The sequence below is a fragment of the Bubalus kerabau genome, chromosome 3 (assembly GCF_029407905.1).
Source record: "Bubalus kerabau isolate K-KA32 ecotype Philippines breed swamp buffalo chromosome 3, PCC_UOA_SB_1v2, whole genome shotgun sequence".
NCBI classification, from domain to species: domain Eukaryota; kingdom Metazoa; phylum Chordata; class Mammalia; order Artiodactyla; family Bovidae; genus Bubalus; species Bubalus kerabau.
The window spans coordinates 22,839,349-22,856,164 of NC_073626.1; the positions used below are offsets into that span (position 1 = coordinate 22,839,349).

Consider the following 16,816-nt stretch of genomic DNA (forward strand, 5'->3'; position numbering starts at 1 on the left):
TATCTTCAATTTGTTTCATCTATAGTAGGGAAATGGCAGGAAGGATAGAAATATTTTGAGAAATGACAAAACACAGTTATGCAGTGTGCACAATTATGTATCTAGTCATAGGAGATTGGGTACAGTAACTTGGGAAGGGAGATAACTAAATGAATGTGACACCAGGTGACTTAATTACTCTTCATGACTCTACAAAATAAAGGCAACTACCTTAAACAAATAACCTCAGTGAAGGTCTGTTTCCTACTCTGTTTAATAAATATGGGAATAACTGTCTTTGGGCTCTGGTGAGGATTAAAAAAGTGACTGTTGTTTCGATACTCCAAAGTAATGGTTTTCATACTTTGCTTGTGAAAATTTTAGCTGAAGAGACTGTTAACATGATTCCTATCTCCAGGTGTCTGATAGAGTAGATGTGGCATGGAGTCCAGGAGTCAGATGGATCATTATCAGAAACACTGCTGCAAGACATTACTGAAATATTGAGAAGATTAAAAGCATTTACGTAATTACAGGAGAAGACCAGACTGGAGACAACCTAGGAAGCACGATCAGGATAGCCTTGTTCAGAATTTATGGTTACCAGGGAGGGAGGAGTTTGAATGGTTATCAATGATTCACTTCAGATCAGATCAGATCAGTCCCTCAGTCGTGTCCGACTCTTTGCGACCCCGTGAATCGCAGCATGCCAGGCCTCCTGTCCATCACCAACTCCAGGAGTTCACTGAAACTCACGTCCATCTCCTTCAGAATGGACTGCTTGGATCTCCTTGCAGTCCAAGGGACTCTCAAGAGTCTTCTCCAACACCACAGTTCAAAAGCATCAATTCCTCGGTGCTCAGCCTTCTTCACAGTCCAACTCTCACATCCATACATGACCACAGGAAAAACCATAGCCTTGACTAGACGAACCTTTGTTGGCAAAGTAATGTCTCTGCTTTTGAATATGCTATCTAGGTTGGTCATAACTTTCCTTCCAAGGAGTAAGCGTCTTTTAATTTCATGGCTGCAATCACCATCTGTAGTGATTTTGGAGCCCAGAAAAATAAAGTCAGACACTGTTTCTGCTGTTTCCCCATCTATTTCCTATGAAGTGGTGGGAACGGATGCCATGATCTTCGTTTTCTGAATGTTGAGCTTTAAGCCAACTTTTTCACTCTCCACTTTCACTTTCATCAAGAGGCTTTCAGTTCCTCTTCACTTTCTGCCATAAGGGTGGTGTCATCTGCATATCTGAGGTTATTGATATTTCTCCCGGCAATCTTGATTCCAGCTTGTGTTTCTTCCAGCCCAGCATTTCTCATGATGTACTCTGCATATAAGTTAAATAAACAGGGTGACAATATACAGCCTTGACAAACTCCTTTTCCTATTTGGAACCAGACTGTTGTTCCATGTCCAGTTCTAACTGTTGCTTCCTGACCTGCATACAAATTTCTCAAGAGGCAGATCAGGTGGTCTGGTATTCCCATCTCTTTCAGAATTTTCCACAGTTTATTGTGATCCACACAGTCAAAGGCTTTGGCATAGTCAATAAAGCAGAAACAGATGTTTTTCTGGAACTCTCTTGCTTTTTCTATTGCATATAACTACAAACATCCTTTAAGGCCAGGGAATTGATGTCAGGAGGAAATTCTTTATTCCAGTTCAGGATTGGAGACATTATTCATAGACATAAAGTACTTCATATACTCATGACATGATGCCCTCCATTTCTTAAAGGTTTTGGCTGTGCTGTGCAACTTGGGAGTTCTCAGTTCCCCCAACAGGGATTGAACCTGAACCACAGCAGTGAAAATGCCGTATCCTAAGCGCTATAACCACTAGACCACCAAGGAACTTCTCCCCCTCTCTCTCTTTTTTATTTTTTTAAAGCTATGAGGCACGTGCAACAACAAAATCAACTAGCTGAGTAAAGCAGTTTTTGAGAAAATTTAAAAAGTAAGTGAATTTTTGTTTATCCTTTTTTTCCTGTTTAGTGTTAAATTGTGTTTCATGAAATCTATTATCTTCTGTAAGACGAAAAATAATCAGATAGGAAGTTGAGGTAGTGTATAGCAGTGACAAAATTCCAAGTTACTCTGCCAATAAATTATTGATTCAAGGGAAACAGAATTATACTTGCAAAGCATAGATTTCCCATACTTTATTTCATCGAATCCTCAAGCCACCTTGTGAGCTGTCACACAAAGCTCCTCAGGGCCAAGATGTGAATATGGCCCTTTGTTTACACACTAACTCTAGATCAGATGTGTATAATATAGCAATAAAATAATAATTTCAACTCATCCTGAAAGAGCTCTATGCACCAAACACTACAGTAAGCACTTTGCACCCATTAAATCTTTAGTACCTAGCCCCAAACCCTATAACAAAGGAAGTTTTAGTACTCATATTTTAAGATGTTGTTAACCAATCATTCTTATTGAGGTTCTAAATATCAAAAAGCAATTAATTCCTTAAAAGAGATAGTGAGATAATAAGACTGTAAATTTAGAGTTTCAAGATTCCAAAGAAAGCACATGTAGAGATAATTTCTAAGTGAATATGTTTGCTACAACTTATTCAACTCTGACATTATTTAAGGTATTAAAAGAACAATTCAAATGTAGAAATATATCTTGACCTAAGTTCTCTTTATGGTGAAAGTTCTTTGTGTAGATATATATGAAACAAAAGCATAGTATGAATTAATTTAGCTTTTAAAATAAATATTAAAAAAGGCAATTGCCCACATTAAAATAATTGCACCATATGACATCTATTGTCTATTCGGTTAACATTGTTATACTTACCTTTTTTATTTTTTTACCATGGTTCATCTTTCAATTTTTTTTTAAAAGAGTAATTTTAGTCTTGATCCTCCAAAAATTCTTCCATAATTTTTTCTGACTCTCATGACAGTGTTCAGCCAAGTATAATCTCATCAATTGTATTAAATCTGCATTATTTGGAATTTTATATATATTATTCACCTTAGCAAGTGCAGTTTTGTTTGTGAATGGTGATCATCCCAGAGCCTCCTTCATTTCTCCATATATTTCCCTGGAGATACTACAAAAAGTGTCCTAAATAATGCGATTCTCTTTTGATGTATATTTACACTGTGTAATTCTTTCTTAGGTAACTAATCCTTTTTGTATCATTCTCATGATATTTTATTATTTTTAATTCTTATAGTCAAAGAATTTTTAGCCTACTTTTTGATCTACTTTCAGTGATTTTTCATCACTATTTTCACTTGGAGATAAATAGGGATCTATTTAGCTTCCACTGTTTAAACCAGTGTTCAAAGTCACTTTACCAGAGTACCAATCTATTCCTTTTGACTTCTTCTTTAAATCTCCACTAACGTTTTCATTCTGGTGTGTCTTATTTATGTATCATTTGTATCCCACATTATTTTCTTTGTATTTATAGTGATTTTTAAGTTTATACATAGGGAAAGATTGTAGAAGAAAGGAAAATTTATCTGATATCAAAGCATTTGGATGAAACATGTGGACAAGTCAATCTATCAAGTTCTGACTACATATTAAAAATGTTCACTATTGAATGAAAGCTACATACTTCACTCAGGTGTTTAATATCTGTCAGATTAGTGTTTATTAAAATTTACATGATTTTAAGGTTGGTTTAAGTCAAAGACTGAGTTTGATTACAAAGATAAATCTAGTTGCTTTCTATAGGCATTAAGCTATATATTTCCGAAGTTTAGAGAAGGCACCTGGAAATGAAATGCTCTCTGCTTTTCCTACATATATTAGTTACTTTGAAGTAAACACATTCCAACTTTCCCTAAGATGGGTAGTCTTTAAAACAAGTGTCTTTTTACTCACCTTATTTTGATAACTATAATTTAATAAAAAGTAATTATGGAGACACACAAGGATTTTCAGACTTTCAGAGAAGGACAGAGAAACTATAGTATGCAAATGAGTGTCTAAGAATTACCTTCAGAAGTGTAAGTTTTTCATGTGACACAATGCTGCCAAAAAGGAAAAAAAGCCCAGAATAGGAAGACAGTAGTAGATAATATGAAGAATGTTTGCAGATATGCTTTTTGTATTATATTCCTAAGACTCTTGGGCATTCTGTACAAACAGCTCATTTATGCTTATCCCAGATGAGTTAGCAGACAAAGTTCTTTGGGGACTGAGTTCTCCATGGAAATGTGTCTTATGTGTAATTAGTTATCTACTGAATTGGGGTTGGTAGCAAGAGTCCTCTACTACTAGATTTGTTTTAAAATAAACTCATTTCGTGACACACTGGAAACTACTTTTATGTTATTTTATTTTTAAAATTTTATTGTGATTTTTAATTGAAGCACAATTGACAGCAACATTACAGTATTTTCAGTTGCACAACATACTGATTTGATATTTGTATATGTTGCAAAATGATCACAGTAAGTCTAATTACTATTTGTCACTATGCGTGCATGTTAAATCACTTCAGTCATGTCTGACTCTGCAATCCTATGGACTGTAGCTTGCCAGGCCCCTCTGTCCATGGATTTCTTCAGGCAAAAATACTGGAGTGGATTGCCATGCCCTCTTTCAGTGGATCTTCCCGACCCAGGGATCGAAGCTGTATCTCTTGCATCTCTTGCATTGGCAGGTGGGTTCTTTAACACTAGTGCCAGCTGGGAAGCCCCTTTGTCACTATACAAGGTTACATATTTACCCCAGAATTTTTAAGATTTACTTTCATAGCAATTTACTTACAGATTTGTAATGCAATATTATTAACTATAGTCACCATGGTTTAATAGTGGCACATTAGGTTTTTCTTTTTTGTTTGTTTTGTTTTTTCATTTGTTTCTTGATTCCATATGTAAGTAAAATCATATGGTATATGTCTTTGTCTAACTTATTTCATTTATCATAATGTTCTCAAGTTCCATCCATGTTGTCTCAAATGGCAAGATTTCATTTTTTGTTACTCCATTGTATATATATGCCACATCCTCTTTATCCATTCATCCATCAATGGTTAACTTAGGCAATTTCCATATTTTGACTATTGTAAATAATGCTGCAGTTAATACACAGGTGCATATCTTTTTGAATAGTGTTTTCATTTTCTCCAGATAAATATTAAGAAGTGGAATTGCTGGAGCATATGATACTTATATCTTTACTTTTTTGAGGAAACATAATACTATTTTCAATAATGGCTACTCCAATTTTTATTCTCATGAATAGTGCACTCAGATCAGATCAGATCAGATCAGTCATTCAGTCATGTCTGACTCTGCGACCCCATGAATCGCAGTAAGCCAGGCCTCCCTGTCCATCACCAACTCCCGGAGTTCACTCAGACTCATGTCCATCAACTCAGTGATGCCATCCAGCCATCTCATCCTCTGTCGTCCCCTTCTCCTCCTGCCCCCAGTCCCTCCCAGCATCAGAGTCTTTTCCAATGAGTCAACTCTTCGCATGAGGTGGCCAAAGTACTGGAATTTCAGCTTCAGCATCATTCCTTCCAAAGAAATCCCAGGGCTGATCTCCTTCAGAATGGACTGGTTGGATCTCCTTGCAGTCCAAGGGACTCTCAAGAGTCTTCTCCAACACCACAGTTCAAAAGCATCAATTCTTTGGCGCTCAGCCTTCTTCAAAGTCCAACTCTCACATCCGTACATGATGACAAGAAAAACCATAGCCTTGACTAGACGGACCTTTGTTGGCAAAGTAATGTCTCTGCTTTTCAATATGCTATCTAGGTTGGTCATAACTTTCCTTCCAGGGAGTAAGTGTCTTTTAATTTCATGGCTGCAGTCACCATCTGCAGTGATTTTTGATCCCCCAAAAATAAAGTCTGACACTGTTTGCACTGTTTCCCCATCTATTTGCCATGAAGTGATGGAACCGGATGCCATGATCTTTGTTTTCTGAATGTTGAGCTTTAAGCCAACTTTTCACTCTCCACTTTCACTTTCATCAAGAGGCTTTTTAGTTCCTCTTCACTTCCTGCCATAAGGGTAGTGTCATCTGCATATCTGAGGTTATTGATATTTCTCCCGGCAATCTTGATTCCAGCTTGTGTTCCCTTTTTTCCACCTCCTTACTAATACTTGTTATTTTTAATCCATTTGATAATAGCTATTCTGATATGAGGGGTGATATCTCATTGTAGTTTTGATAGGCATTTCCTTAATTGTTAGTGATGTTGAACATTTTTTCATGTGGCTGTATACCATCTCTATGTCTTCTATAGAAAAAGATCTATTTAGCACTTCTGCCCATTTTGCAATCTAATTGTATGAATTCTTTGTTTATTTTGGATATTAACCCCTTATTAAATATAAAATTTGAAAACATATTATCCCATTGTGTAGGTTGCCTTTTTATGTTTTTCATGGTTTTCTTTGCTGTGCAGAAGCTTTTTAATTTGATGTAATCTCATTTGTTTATTTTTGCTTCTCTTGTCATTACCTTTGAAGTCAGAATCCCCCAAAATTACCAGTGACAATATCAAGGATTATTTCTTTTTAGCTCTGCTATTGCTTTTTGTAGGGATTGCAATTAAATTTGTAGATTGCCTTGTGTAATGTGGACATTTTAACAATATTCTCCCAATCTATAAGCACAGAATATTGAAAGGTTGTTGTTAAATCACGTAAAGACACAGGGATTCTTGGCCCCCAGAGAAGAACTCAATCCGGGGCCAGAGACGAGGCTTGATCACTCAGAGCTTTTGTGTAATAAAGTTTTATTAAAGTATAAAGTAGATAGAGAAAGCTTCTGACATAGGCATCAGAAGGGGGCAGAAGAGTACCCCCCTGCTAGTCTTCAGCTGGATGTTATATAGTCACTAGCAGTCTGTTAATGAAAGAAAGGAATGTCTTAAAATTCAGAATGGCACCAGGTCCCTCACCCATAAGATGCATTTTGGGATAATCTTGGCACCAAATGGTTTATCCTGGGCCATAAAATGATTAACTTGAATCTTGAAGAAGGGCAGACCACCATACAAATAGTTTCATTTACATAGATTAGGGGAACAAAATCTGAATATAACATACTGGTTTGTCAAGTAGGTTCTGAGCCAAGAGGCGGAACAGACTTGAAGACAGAGTTTGGGGGTAAACTCATAGTACATTAGCATAGCTTAAGACAAACATTTCCATAAGAAAAAGGCATTGGTTAACTTCAGGTGAAACCAGGTGTCATTATGGCAACACAGCATTTTAAGAGAAACCTCCTTTTAAATTTGTATAGAGAAGGAAAAAAATATCACTAGTTTGTTTCCTCCTGCCACTTAATAGAGATAAAAATGTCTGACACTTGCAGGCTATTTCCTCCGTTTGGAGACCCCTGACCTTCCTGCCTGTTACCCTTTCAATATCTTTACATCTATTTGTATCTTCTTCAGTTTTTTCATTAGTGTTTTACAGTTTTCAGTATAAGTCTTTTACCTTCTTAGTTAAATTTATTTCTAGGCATTTTATTCTTTTGATGCAATTGTAAATGGAATTGTTTTCTTGATTTCTTTTTCTGATAGTTGTTGGACAATAAATTTAAATAAGATACTATTAGTACAAAACTAGCTTGAATAAGTGATTCTAGAGAATTTATATCTGAGGTCTTTGAATATCTTACTTTGTTCATTTGTAGACTATCTTACATAAGATTTAATTATTTCTGGCCATAAAATAAGGGAGCATAATAATCAGTTGAAGAGAGAAGAAGAAGAAAATCATTAAGTGGTCTTTCATGTGAGGAGAAATCAAGTGATACTTAAAAAATACCTTCAGGAGATCAAGACGGTGGAGTGGGAGGGCACGGGGCTCACCTTTCTGAGAAACACATCAAAACTATAATGACATATGCAGGGACTCTTGCTCATATTTACCTGGGGACAGCAGAACTACTCTACTATAACCAAAGCTGTAATGAAAGACTCATATGCAACTGGGTAGGAAGAGAGAAACAGTTTGGTTGGGACTCACATCCCTAGGAGGAGACACAAAAGAAGAGGGGGATATCACAGGCTTGGGTATCCTCTCTGGGGAGCAAGGTGTTAAGGCCCATATTAGACACCTCAACCCTGGGGTCTGACACCAGGAATAGGAGACCCCTCAGCTGGTTTGAAAACCAGTGGAGCTTACTGGAGTAAGAAACTGTGACTCTGCTCTTGAAGAGTGCAGACACAATCATCTTACTCATGATCAAGAGCAGAGACTGCATATTGAAAGCTTTCTGGGCTCTGGCTGACTTGCCAGAACCATCCCAGCATGTGTAAGAGCCTACACTGGGTTCCTGCACCAGGCCTTTTTATTCCAGTGATATTCCCCACTGAGGAGGAGATGTCTATTGGCAATGAGAGTGAACACACTTGATGGGAGCTGAGACATCTCAATTCACTGGCCCTGCCTGTGAGCAGAGTAGAGGCAGCCATTACCAGCTTGCAAGTCCCTGGGGGAAGATGGAGCTACCTTCAGACTAATTTCAGACTCAGCTCTCCTAGCAAAGCCACTGGGCACACACAAACTGCAAAGGGATGCTCCCATACAAGCACGGTCAAAGACCAGGATAGGTAACGATTTCATTTAATTTTGAAGACACAGAGAATGTTAAAATGAGAAGACAGAAGAACATGTTTCAAATGAGAGAACAAGAAGAAACTGAAAAGACCCTAATGAAACAGATAATTTACCTAATAAAGTTTCAAAGCATTTGCAATAAGAATGCTAACTGCACTGGGGAAAAATTGATGAACACAGTGAAAATTTTACCAAACTAGAAAATAGGAAAAGCCATCGTTATAATGTCTATTTTGTCTGAGTATTGCTACCCCTTCTTGTTTCCATTTGCATGAAATATCTTTTTTCATTCCCTCACTTTCAATCTGTGTGTGTTTTTAGCTCTGAAGTTAGTCTCTTGTAGGCAGCACATAGCTGGGTCTTGTTTTTTTATCCAATCATCCATCATATGTTTTATCACTGGAGCATTTAGTCCATTGACATTTAAAGTAATTATTGATGGGCATGTACTTATTGCTATTTTATTATTTTCTGGTTGTTTTGGTAGTTATTCTCTGTTCTTTTCTTCTTTTATTATTTTCTATTGATTTCTTAGCTAGTATTCTTCTGTTCTTTTCTCCCTTGTTTTTGTAGGTTTTCGATTTGTCATTACTATGGCTTTTATATCTATATCTACTTGTTTTAAACTAGTAGTCATTTAAGTTCAACCACATTCTGAAAGATCTACAGTTTTTACTCCTTTTCTCCTTATTTTGTATTTTGGATATTATATTTTATATCTTCATATTAATCATGTATTGTTTATTGTTGCAGTTATTTTATAATTTTTTGTCTTTTAATCTCTATATGTAAGTAGTTAATCTTCTGCTTTTAGTATATAATTGCCTTTCTTATGGGATTTTCTCTTTCCTATAGATTCCTATTTGTTTTCCACTTAGAGATGACCCTTTTAACATTTCTTTTAGGATATATTTAGTTGTGATAAACTCTTTACTTATCTGAGAAGTTCTTTATCTCTCCTTCAACTCTAAATGACAATCTTGCACAGTAGAATATCCTAGTTGTAGGTTTTTCCCTTTCAGCATTTCGAATATGTCATACCACTTCCTTATGACCTGCAAAGTTTCTGCAGAGAAACCAACTGAGAACCCATAAGGATTCTCTTGTATATTACTCTTTTCCACCTCCCCCCCCGACTGTATTTGTAATACAATTCTCTCTTATTCTTTATCCTTTGCCATTTTAATTATAATATGTCTTGGTATGGGTCTGAGTTCAACTTTTTTGAATCCTTTGTCCTTTCTGTATCTGAATATTTGTTTCCTTCTTCATATTTTGGCAATTTTTATCCATAATCTCATCAGATACATTTTAAGATCCCCCCTTTCCTTCTGTGAACCCTATAATGTGAATATTGATGCACTTAATGTTGTCTCAGAGAGCTTTTAAACTGTTCTCAGTTTTTAAAATTTTCTTTTTTTTTTTGCTGTTCTGATCGAGTGATTTCCATTATCCCTATCTTCCAGATCACTTATGAGTTCTTCTGTATCAATTAGCCACCTATTCATTCCTTTGACTGTTTTTTTTTTTATTTCATCTCTTGAATTCTTCATTTCTGATTGAGTATATTTTATGTTTCTAGTTCCCTGTTAAAATTCTTACTGTGTTCATCTATTCTTTTCCTTAACTCAGTTAACATTGTTATTACTAGTGCTTTGAATTATTTATCTGGTAAATTGTTTATCTCTGTTTCATTACTTCTTCAGGGTTTTCTCTTGCTCTTTTAATTGAAACCAGTTCCTCTGCCTTTTCGTCTTGCTTCACTTTCTCAACCTCTATGAATTTAGATAAAACGGTTACCTTTTGTGGTCTTACGTGAGTGTCACTCTGTGGGAATGTCCCTGTATGGATTGCATGTGCCTGATTTCTTTGGTGGGAGAACTGGATTTGACATGGATATATGTCACTTCTTTCCTCAGGATGTACTAACAGCCATCACCTTAGTAGAAGATGGAGGTCCTGAAACTGAGCTGGGTATGAAGTGGGATTTCCCCTCTGCTCATGACTGTCACCTCCTAATTGGGAGTGGATTTTGATCTCAGGTTGCTGGAGCAGAACCCCTGAGGGCTGGGCCCAAGCTGGCTCTTTTCCCTTTAAGAGTGTGCTTTTTCCTCTCCCGTACCAGGACCTTTGCCCCACAGTGGGGAAGTGCTGAAGCAAGGGAGGGCCCAAGCAGGCTCTTAGCTTGTGTTGGCAGTAGACAGATCCAAACTGTCCCTGATGCACTTCTTGAGCAGGGGCCAGCAAATATTTCCTTCACTCTGCTCAGATGCAGTCTTGGATCCAAGTCCCCTTTGTCTCTCATAGCCGATTATTCCCCCCAACCTCTGCCACCTTACCTTTTTTATGGAACCACACCACAGGGAAGGCAGGGCCCACATGGACACTTGGCATGTATCAGTGTGTGAACTGTGGCAAACTGGCCACTGTCAGAGTTCTGGGTTGTTTCCAGTGTGATGCTTGAGTAAGCTCCAACAATGGCCACCACCTGACCCAGATGCCAACCTGGGACTGAGTCAACTCTGTGTCCCATTTTTGAGCGTTCTTCTTGGTCATGACACACCCAGATCCAGTGCTGCACTACGATGTGAATTAAGTGATACTGAAGTGTTTGCTTGGCTTGGGTCAGGGCATGCGCAGAGGCTTTCTCCAGAAACCCTGGAGCCACTGGAGTAGTCTTCACTCCACCATCTTTGCCCCGCCTTGAGGGTAAGCTAGTGATGTGCACTCGTCACCAGCAGAGTCAAGCTTCCCACAGCCCTCCTGTTAGTCCCAGTAATCCTCTGGTCAGTCAAGAGGACTCATCTGCCCTGTGTAGGACCCCAGGACTGGGTCACTCAATCTGTAGCTCCAGCCACTCACTCCCTAGGGCATAGCTCTGCCCATGTATTCTCCTTTTTTTCCTCTGAGTCCCCATCTGGGACAGCCATCTCAAACTTGATTGATCTCCTGCTTTGAACTCTTTGTCAAGTGAATTATCTCGTTTCATTAGGGCTTTTTTCAGGTATGTTCTTTGTTTGAAACATATTACTTTGTCTTCTCATTTTGTTTAACATTCTCTGTCTTTATCAAATTAGGTGAAATAGTTACCTATCCTGGTCTTGAGGCATCCTTAGGCATTCTTTGTGTGCCCAGGGGCTTTAGCAGTTGAGCTGGATCTGAAGTGAGCATGGGCTGCATCTTCTCTCCGTGTGTGCTGGCAGCCATCACCTTGGTGTAAGGTATGGCTGGTGTAGGAGAGGCTTGAGTCAGAGTCAGGTGGGAGTAAGCACCTCTCTTGTGCTCATCATACTTTTGGAGGTGGGTTCAGGGCCCAAGGGGCTAGACAAGGAACCCTGACAGAGTTGGGTTTCTCCTGGGTACGATGGTTGTCTCTACCTTGGTTGAGTCCTGGCATGGGCCTGAGGGCATGAGGTTGCACTCTTGGGCTGGTTTCACTTTTCCCCCAGTATGCATGCCTTGGTTGGAGGCTGGGTTGGGGTGAGAGTGGTTGGTGCCATGTCAGTAAGGTGGCCTCTTGCCCACCAGTAATAGTGTTCTCCTCCCTAGTTTTTGCTCCTCTGTGTGAGCATGGACACATACACTGGCAATGGCTGCCTTGGCCCTGGTCAGGGCATGACTGGGGTCCAAGCCAGCTCCTTTCCCTCTAAGTGTGGGTGTTCTCATTGGCAACAGCCTCTGCTCTAGAGGAGAGCAATGCCAGGGCGAGAGGGGCTGGAGCTGGAGGCTGGTGTGGGCTGGGGTCTTGCTGGTGCAGTCCTGGCAAGCTGACCAGAGCCCATGCGGTTTTCAGTTTGTAGCTTCTGAGCTGTGATCAAGAGTAAGCATGACTGTGGGTGCTCTCTTTAAGAGTGGAGTCTTGGTTTCTTATAGTTCTGATCTAAGCCCCATTGGTTTTCAAACTGGCTAACGGGGGTTATTTTCCTGGTGTCAGACCCCAGGGCTGGAGTGCCTAATGTATGGCTGGAACCTTCATTCCCAGGGAATTTTCTGACTATTTACTTAGTTATTTCTCCTCCATCTATTGTTTTCATTCAACTACCATTCCTGTTTAGTTTCATGTGTCTATTCTCTAAATCATATGTTTTCTTGCATAATTTCTTATGGTTTCTTCTTTTTTGTTGTTTTTGGTTTGTTTGAGATAGTTTTAAATATTTACTTACCCGTACTGATAATTTAGTAATCAGCAGTAACAATTCAATTGTCAATTCTTTGTTGTATAATTTAGTTTTAGGAAACCAGTTTTGAAAAATTTTATAAAAATGCACATAAATGAGAGTTTCACTACTGATTGGAGTACTTAGCTGAATTTCATAGAATATCTAATTTTAAGGAAATCATATTGTCTAGGTATTCAATTTGGTATTGTTGCATTTGCCTTAGTGTTTGCTAGGGGTTGTGTTTTTAATTTTTCTGCTGATGCATTTACATCTTTCTTTTAAATCTTGGAGCATTTGAAATTCTTCAATCTTTTGGCAGATTGTCACCTATTTTGGAGGGGAAGGGTCAGCTTACACCTTTTCCTGTATTTGAGATCCCTTCTGACCTCTGTCTCTAATAGATATCTCAATTTGTTTTTCCGATGATGGTCCCCACAAATTCTGCATGTACTTTAAAGTTAACTGAGGCAGTTTCAAAAAATAATTCTCTGGACATGATTTCTTTTTTTTTTTTTTTTTTTTTATTTATTTTTATTTTATTTTTTTTTTTTTTAATTTTATTTTATTTTTAAACTTTACATAACTGTATTAGATTTGGGAGAATGGCATTGAAACATGTGTAACATCATGTATGAAATGAGTTGCCAGTCCAGGTTCGATGCACGATACTGGATGCTTGGGGCTGGTGCACTGGACATGATTTCTTAAAATTCTGATATAGAAGGTCTGTAGAGGAGTCAGTCCTTATAAGTTTAAGGATTGTAATGTGTGCCAAAGCTGAAAAACAGCCCTCTAGCAAGTATAACCAGGTGCATCAAATGTGCCTACACATGAGACGATTTGTCACATAGAGATATTTTTAAAACATGTCTTTCAATATTTTCTAAGACACAATTTATATACATACGAATTTTAATATTTTTATAAATTTCATCTAAAATGTTGTACCACATGTTTATTTTATTTATTATGATAGCCAACAAAAGTCCGTCTAGTCAAAGCTATGGTTTTTCCAGTAGTCATGTATGGATGTGAGAGTTGGACTGTGAAGAAAGCTGAGCACCGAAGAATTGATGCTTTTGAACTGTGGTGCTGGAGAAGACTCTTGAGAGTCCCTTGGACTGCAAGGAGATTCAACCAGTCCATTCTGAAGGAGATCAGCCCTGGGATTTCTTTGGAAGGAATGATGCTAAAGCTGAAACTCCAGTACTTTGGCCACCTCATGCCAAGAGTTGACTCATTGGAAAAGACTCTGATGCTGGGAGGGATTGGGGGCAGGAGTAGAAGGGGACGACAGAGGATGAGATGGCTGGATGGCATCACTGACTCGATGGATGTGAGCCTGAGTGAACTCCGGGAGTTGGTGATGGACAGGGAGGCCTGGTGTGCTGCGATTCATGCGGTCGCAAAGAATCAGACATGACTGAGTGACTGAACTGAACTGAACATATTAAAAAGCTACATTTTAGGGAGAATGTTGAGAGGAGGTAAAATCAGAAGTGCTTTTAGAACAGGGGCTCTTCCAAGCCCTATATGGAGAGTTTGAAGCACAAAAATAGCTATGTTTATTCTCTTCTTTGATGGTACAATAAGACAAGAAGGCTTGTCATTGCCCTTTTCATGTCTTTATTCCTTAAAGTATAAATAAAAGGATTAAGCATAGGAGTTACCAAACTGTAGAAAAGGGACATTAGTTTGTTCTTATCCTGGGAATTAGTAGAAGAAGGTTGCACATACATGCTAATTACCGGTCCATAGAAGAGAGATACAACAATAACATGAGAACTACATGTGTTAAAGGCCTTCTTCTTTCCCTCTGAGGACCGAATTCTGAGCACTGTACCTACAATGAACCCGTAGGAGACAAGAATAAGTGACAAGGGAACCAGGGAATAGAAAGTGCCCACAATAGAGAGCATAGCTACATTGAATGTGGTGTCAGCACATGACATCTTGATCATCACTGGGACCTCACACAGGAAGTCATCTACCTTGTTGTTGCCACAAAGTGGCAGCTGGATGGTGAGGGATGACTGAAGCAAGGAGTTAGCCAAACCACTTAGCCATGCCATGACCACTAGGAAGATACAGAGTTGCTGTTGCATGATAACTGGGTACCTCAAAGGCTTGCAGATGGCCACGTAACGATCCAAGGACATCACAGCTAAGAGGATGCATTCAGTGGCTCCCAGGAAGTGAAACACATAAAACTGGGTCACACAGCCTGCATAAGTGATAGACTTATCTGGGCCCCAGAGGTTCAGCAGCAGTTGAGGGGTAGTGGTTGTAGTAAAACAAAGGTCCAGGAAGGAGAGGTTGGAAAGGAAGAAGTACATGGGGCTGTCAAGTTGAGGATCTACCCTGGATACCACAATAATCAAGATGTTTCCCACTAGTGTGCAGATGTAAGCAGCAAGAACTATTGTGAAGAGTGGCATTTCCAACCAGGGATGGTCAGAGAAACCCAAGAGAATGAAAAACTTTGGGGTGCTTGCATTGCCTGCATTCATGACTGTTGCTCTTGTTTGTGGATTTAAGTCAAAGGAAGATTTGCATTTCAGTATTAAATACTCTTGATGGTCAATTTATTCAGTTAAATAACATGAGTTATGAAGGGATTTTTCTCTGTGGTGAAACTCCAGTGATGTGATTTGATATTTGCAAGGTAAAATTTATGAGACAAAATGCCCCCAAATAATGATTTTGTAGTATATCTAAAAGGAAGACTAACAAATCTTGATATTTTACCTAAGAAATGAAATATAGCAAATTTTCATAGTTTAATTATTAGAGAAAAGGGGACTCACAATTGCTCTTATATTAGAGAAAATAACAAAATAGAAGATGGTTTCCCAAGAACCATCCATGCTAACTTACTGCCTGTGTTCATTTCCTTCACCCTTACTCAGTTGAGCCTCATCATTCTCTGGTTGAATTTTTGAGTTGTTTTCTGGGTAATTTCAGAATTCACTGGGCTCCAGCTGGATTCACCTGCTTTACACAGAAATAAGACAGAGTGCTTTTCCTTAATCCTTTGCCTCAAATCCTAAAATGACTTTTGCCAAAGTAAAATTTTGTCATAAAAAGAAACATACACCTAAAAGAAAATGATTCCTTGCAACATGTTCAGAACTTAAAAAAACAAGATAGGCAATAATTGATTGTACAGACTGGCTATATAAGATTATTAAAGGTATCAGTTCTTAAAAATACAGTATGATATATATTAGTGCTTTTCATACTGTGACTTGTAATCTATCACACATTTAATGGTTATATACCATTTTATTGATTTTATAATATTTGTTTCCATTACAAGTGTGAGTATATGTATACATGTGTGACTGGGCTTATTATATAAAATATAAAACTTGCTTTAGGCAATGGTAAAATGTTTGAAAAAGCACTGGTGTAGTAGGATGTGGAATCAGAAAACTGGATCCACTTCACTGTAATGATTAACAAACGTATCCTTTATGCATTACTTAAATGTTTGGAACCTCCCTTATCTACCTTGCTGTGCTATTAGGATTAACCAATCCAATATGTGTGGCTATACTTTTGTAAGTAATACTTAATGTTTGGTTAGTTATTTTCATGAAATATAGTGTCCAGGTTGATTAGGAGTCTCTATCTTCTAATTAATTTTTCTTAGGTTGTATCCAAATATTAACACTGTACTTATCTCCACCGAAAGAAGTCTCATAAGATTTGCATTTTCTTCCCTTTCATTACCACAAATTACTCATATCCCTTGGCTTTAACATGATGTTAATGATTTTAAGATTTTATGTCAGCACACATATATTTAAATTATTGAAAATGACCGCTAACACAAACAGTATCTCTAGATTTATTTTTCCAAAATAGGAGCATTTCAATACTATTAATACTAAAGGTGCCAATTTACTTACACATTTTTTTAGTGTGCAGCTTTGCCCAAAAACTTGTACAAAATGATATAAATGAATCAAGTTAAACAGATCACAATCACTTACATATAATACTTTAAATTAATGTTGATATTCAATGGTAGTACTTCCCTTTATTGACATTGATATTTACTTTCCATCAGGATTAATTGGAGATAAGGACTGTATTTTCT

The 16,816-nt window shown here is 37.9% G+C and overlaps 1 protein-coding gene across 1 annotated transcript; it reads right to left on the reverse strand.

Moving 5' to 3' along the window:
• Positions 1 to 13,997: 13,997 nt before the first annotated feature.
• Positions 13,998 to 15,221, reverse strand: LOC129647484 (olfactory receptor 2B11-like). Its single transcript, XM_055574565.1, has one exon. The coding sequence runs from the start codon at positions 15,219 to 15,221 to the stop codon at positions 14,277 to 14,279; it is 945 nt and encodes a 314-aa protein (XP_055430540.1). The 3' UTR covers positions 13,998 to 14,276.
• Positions 15,222 to 16,816: the final 1,595 nt, after the last annotated feature.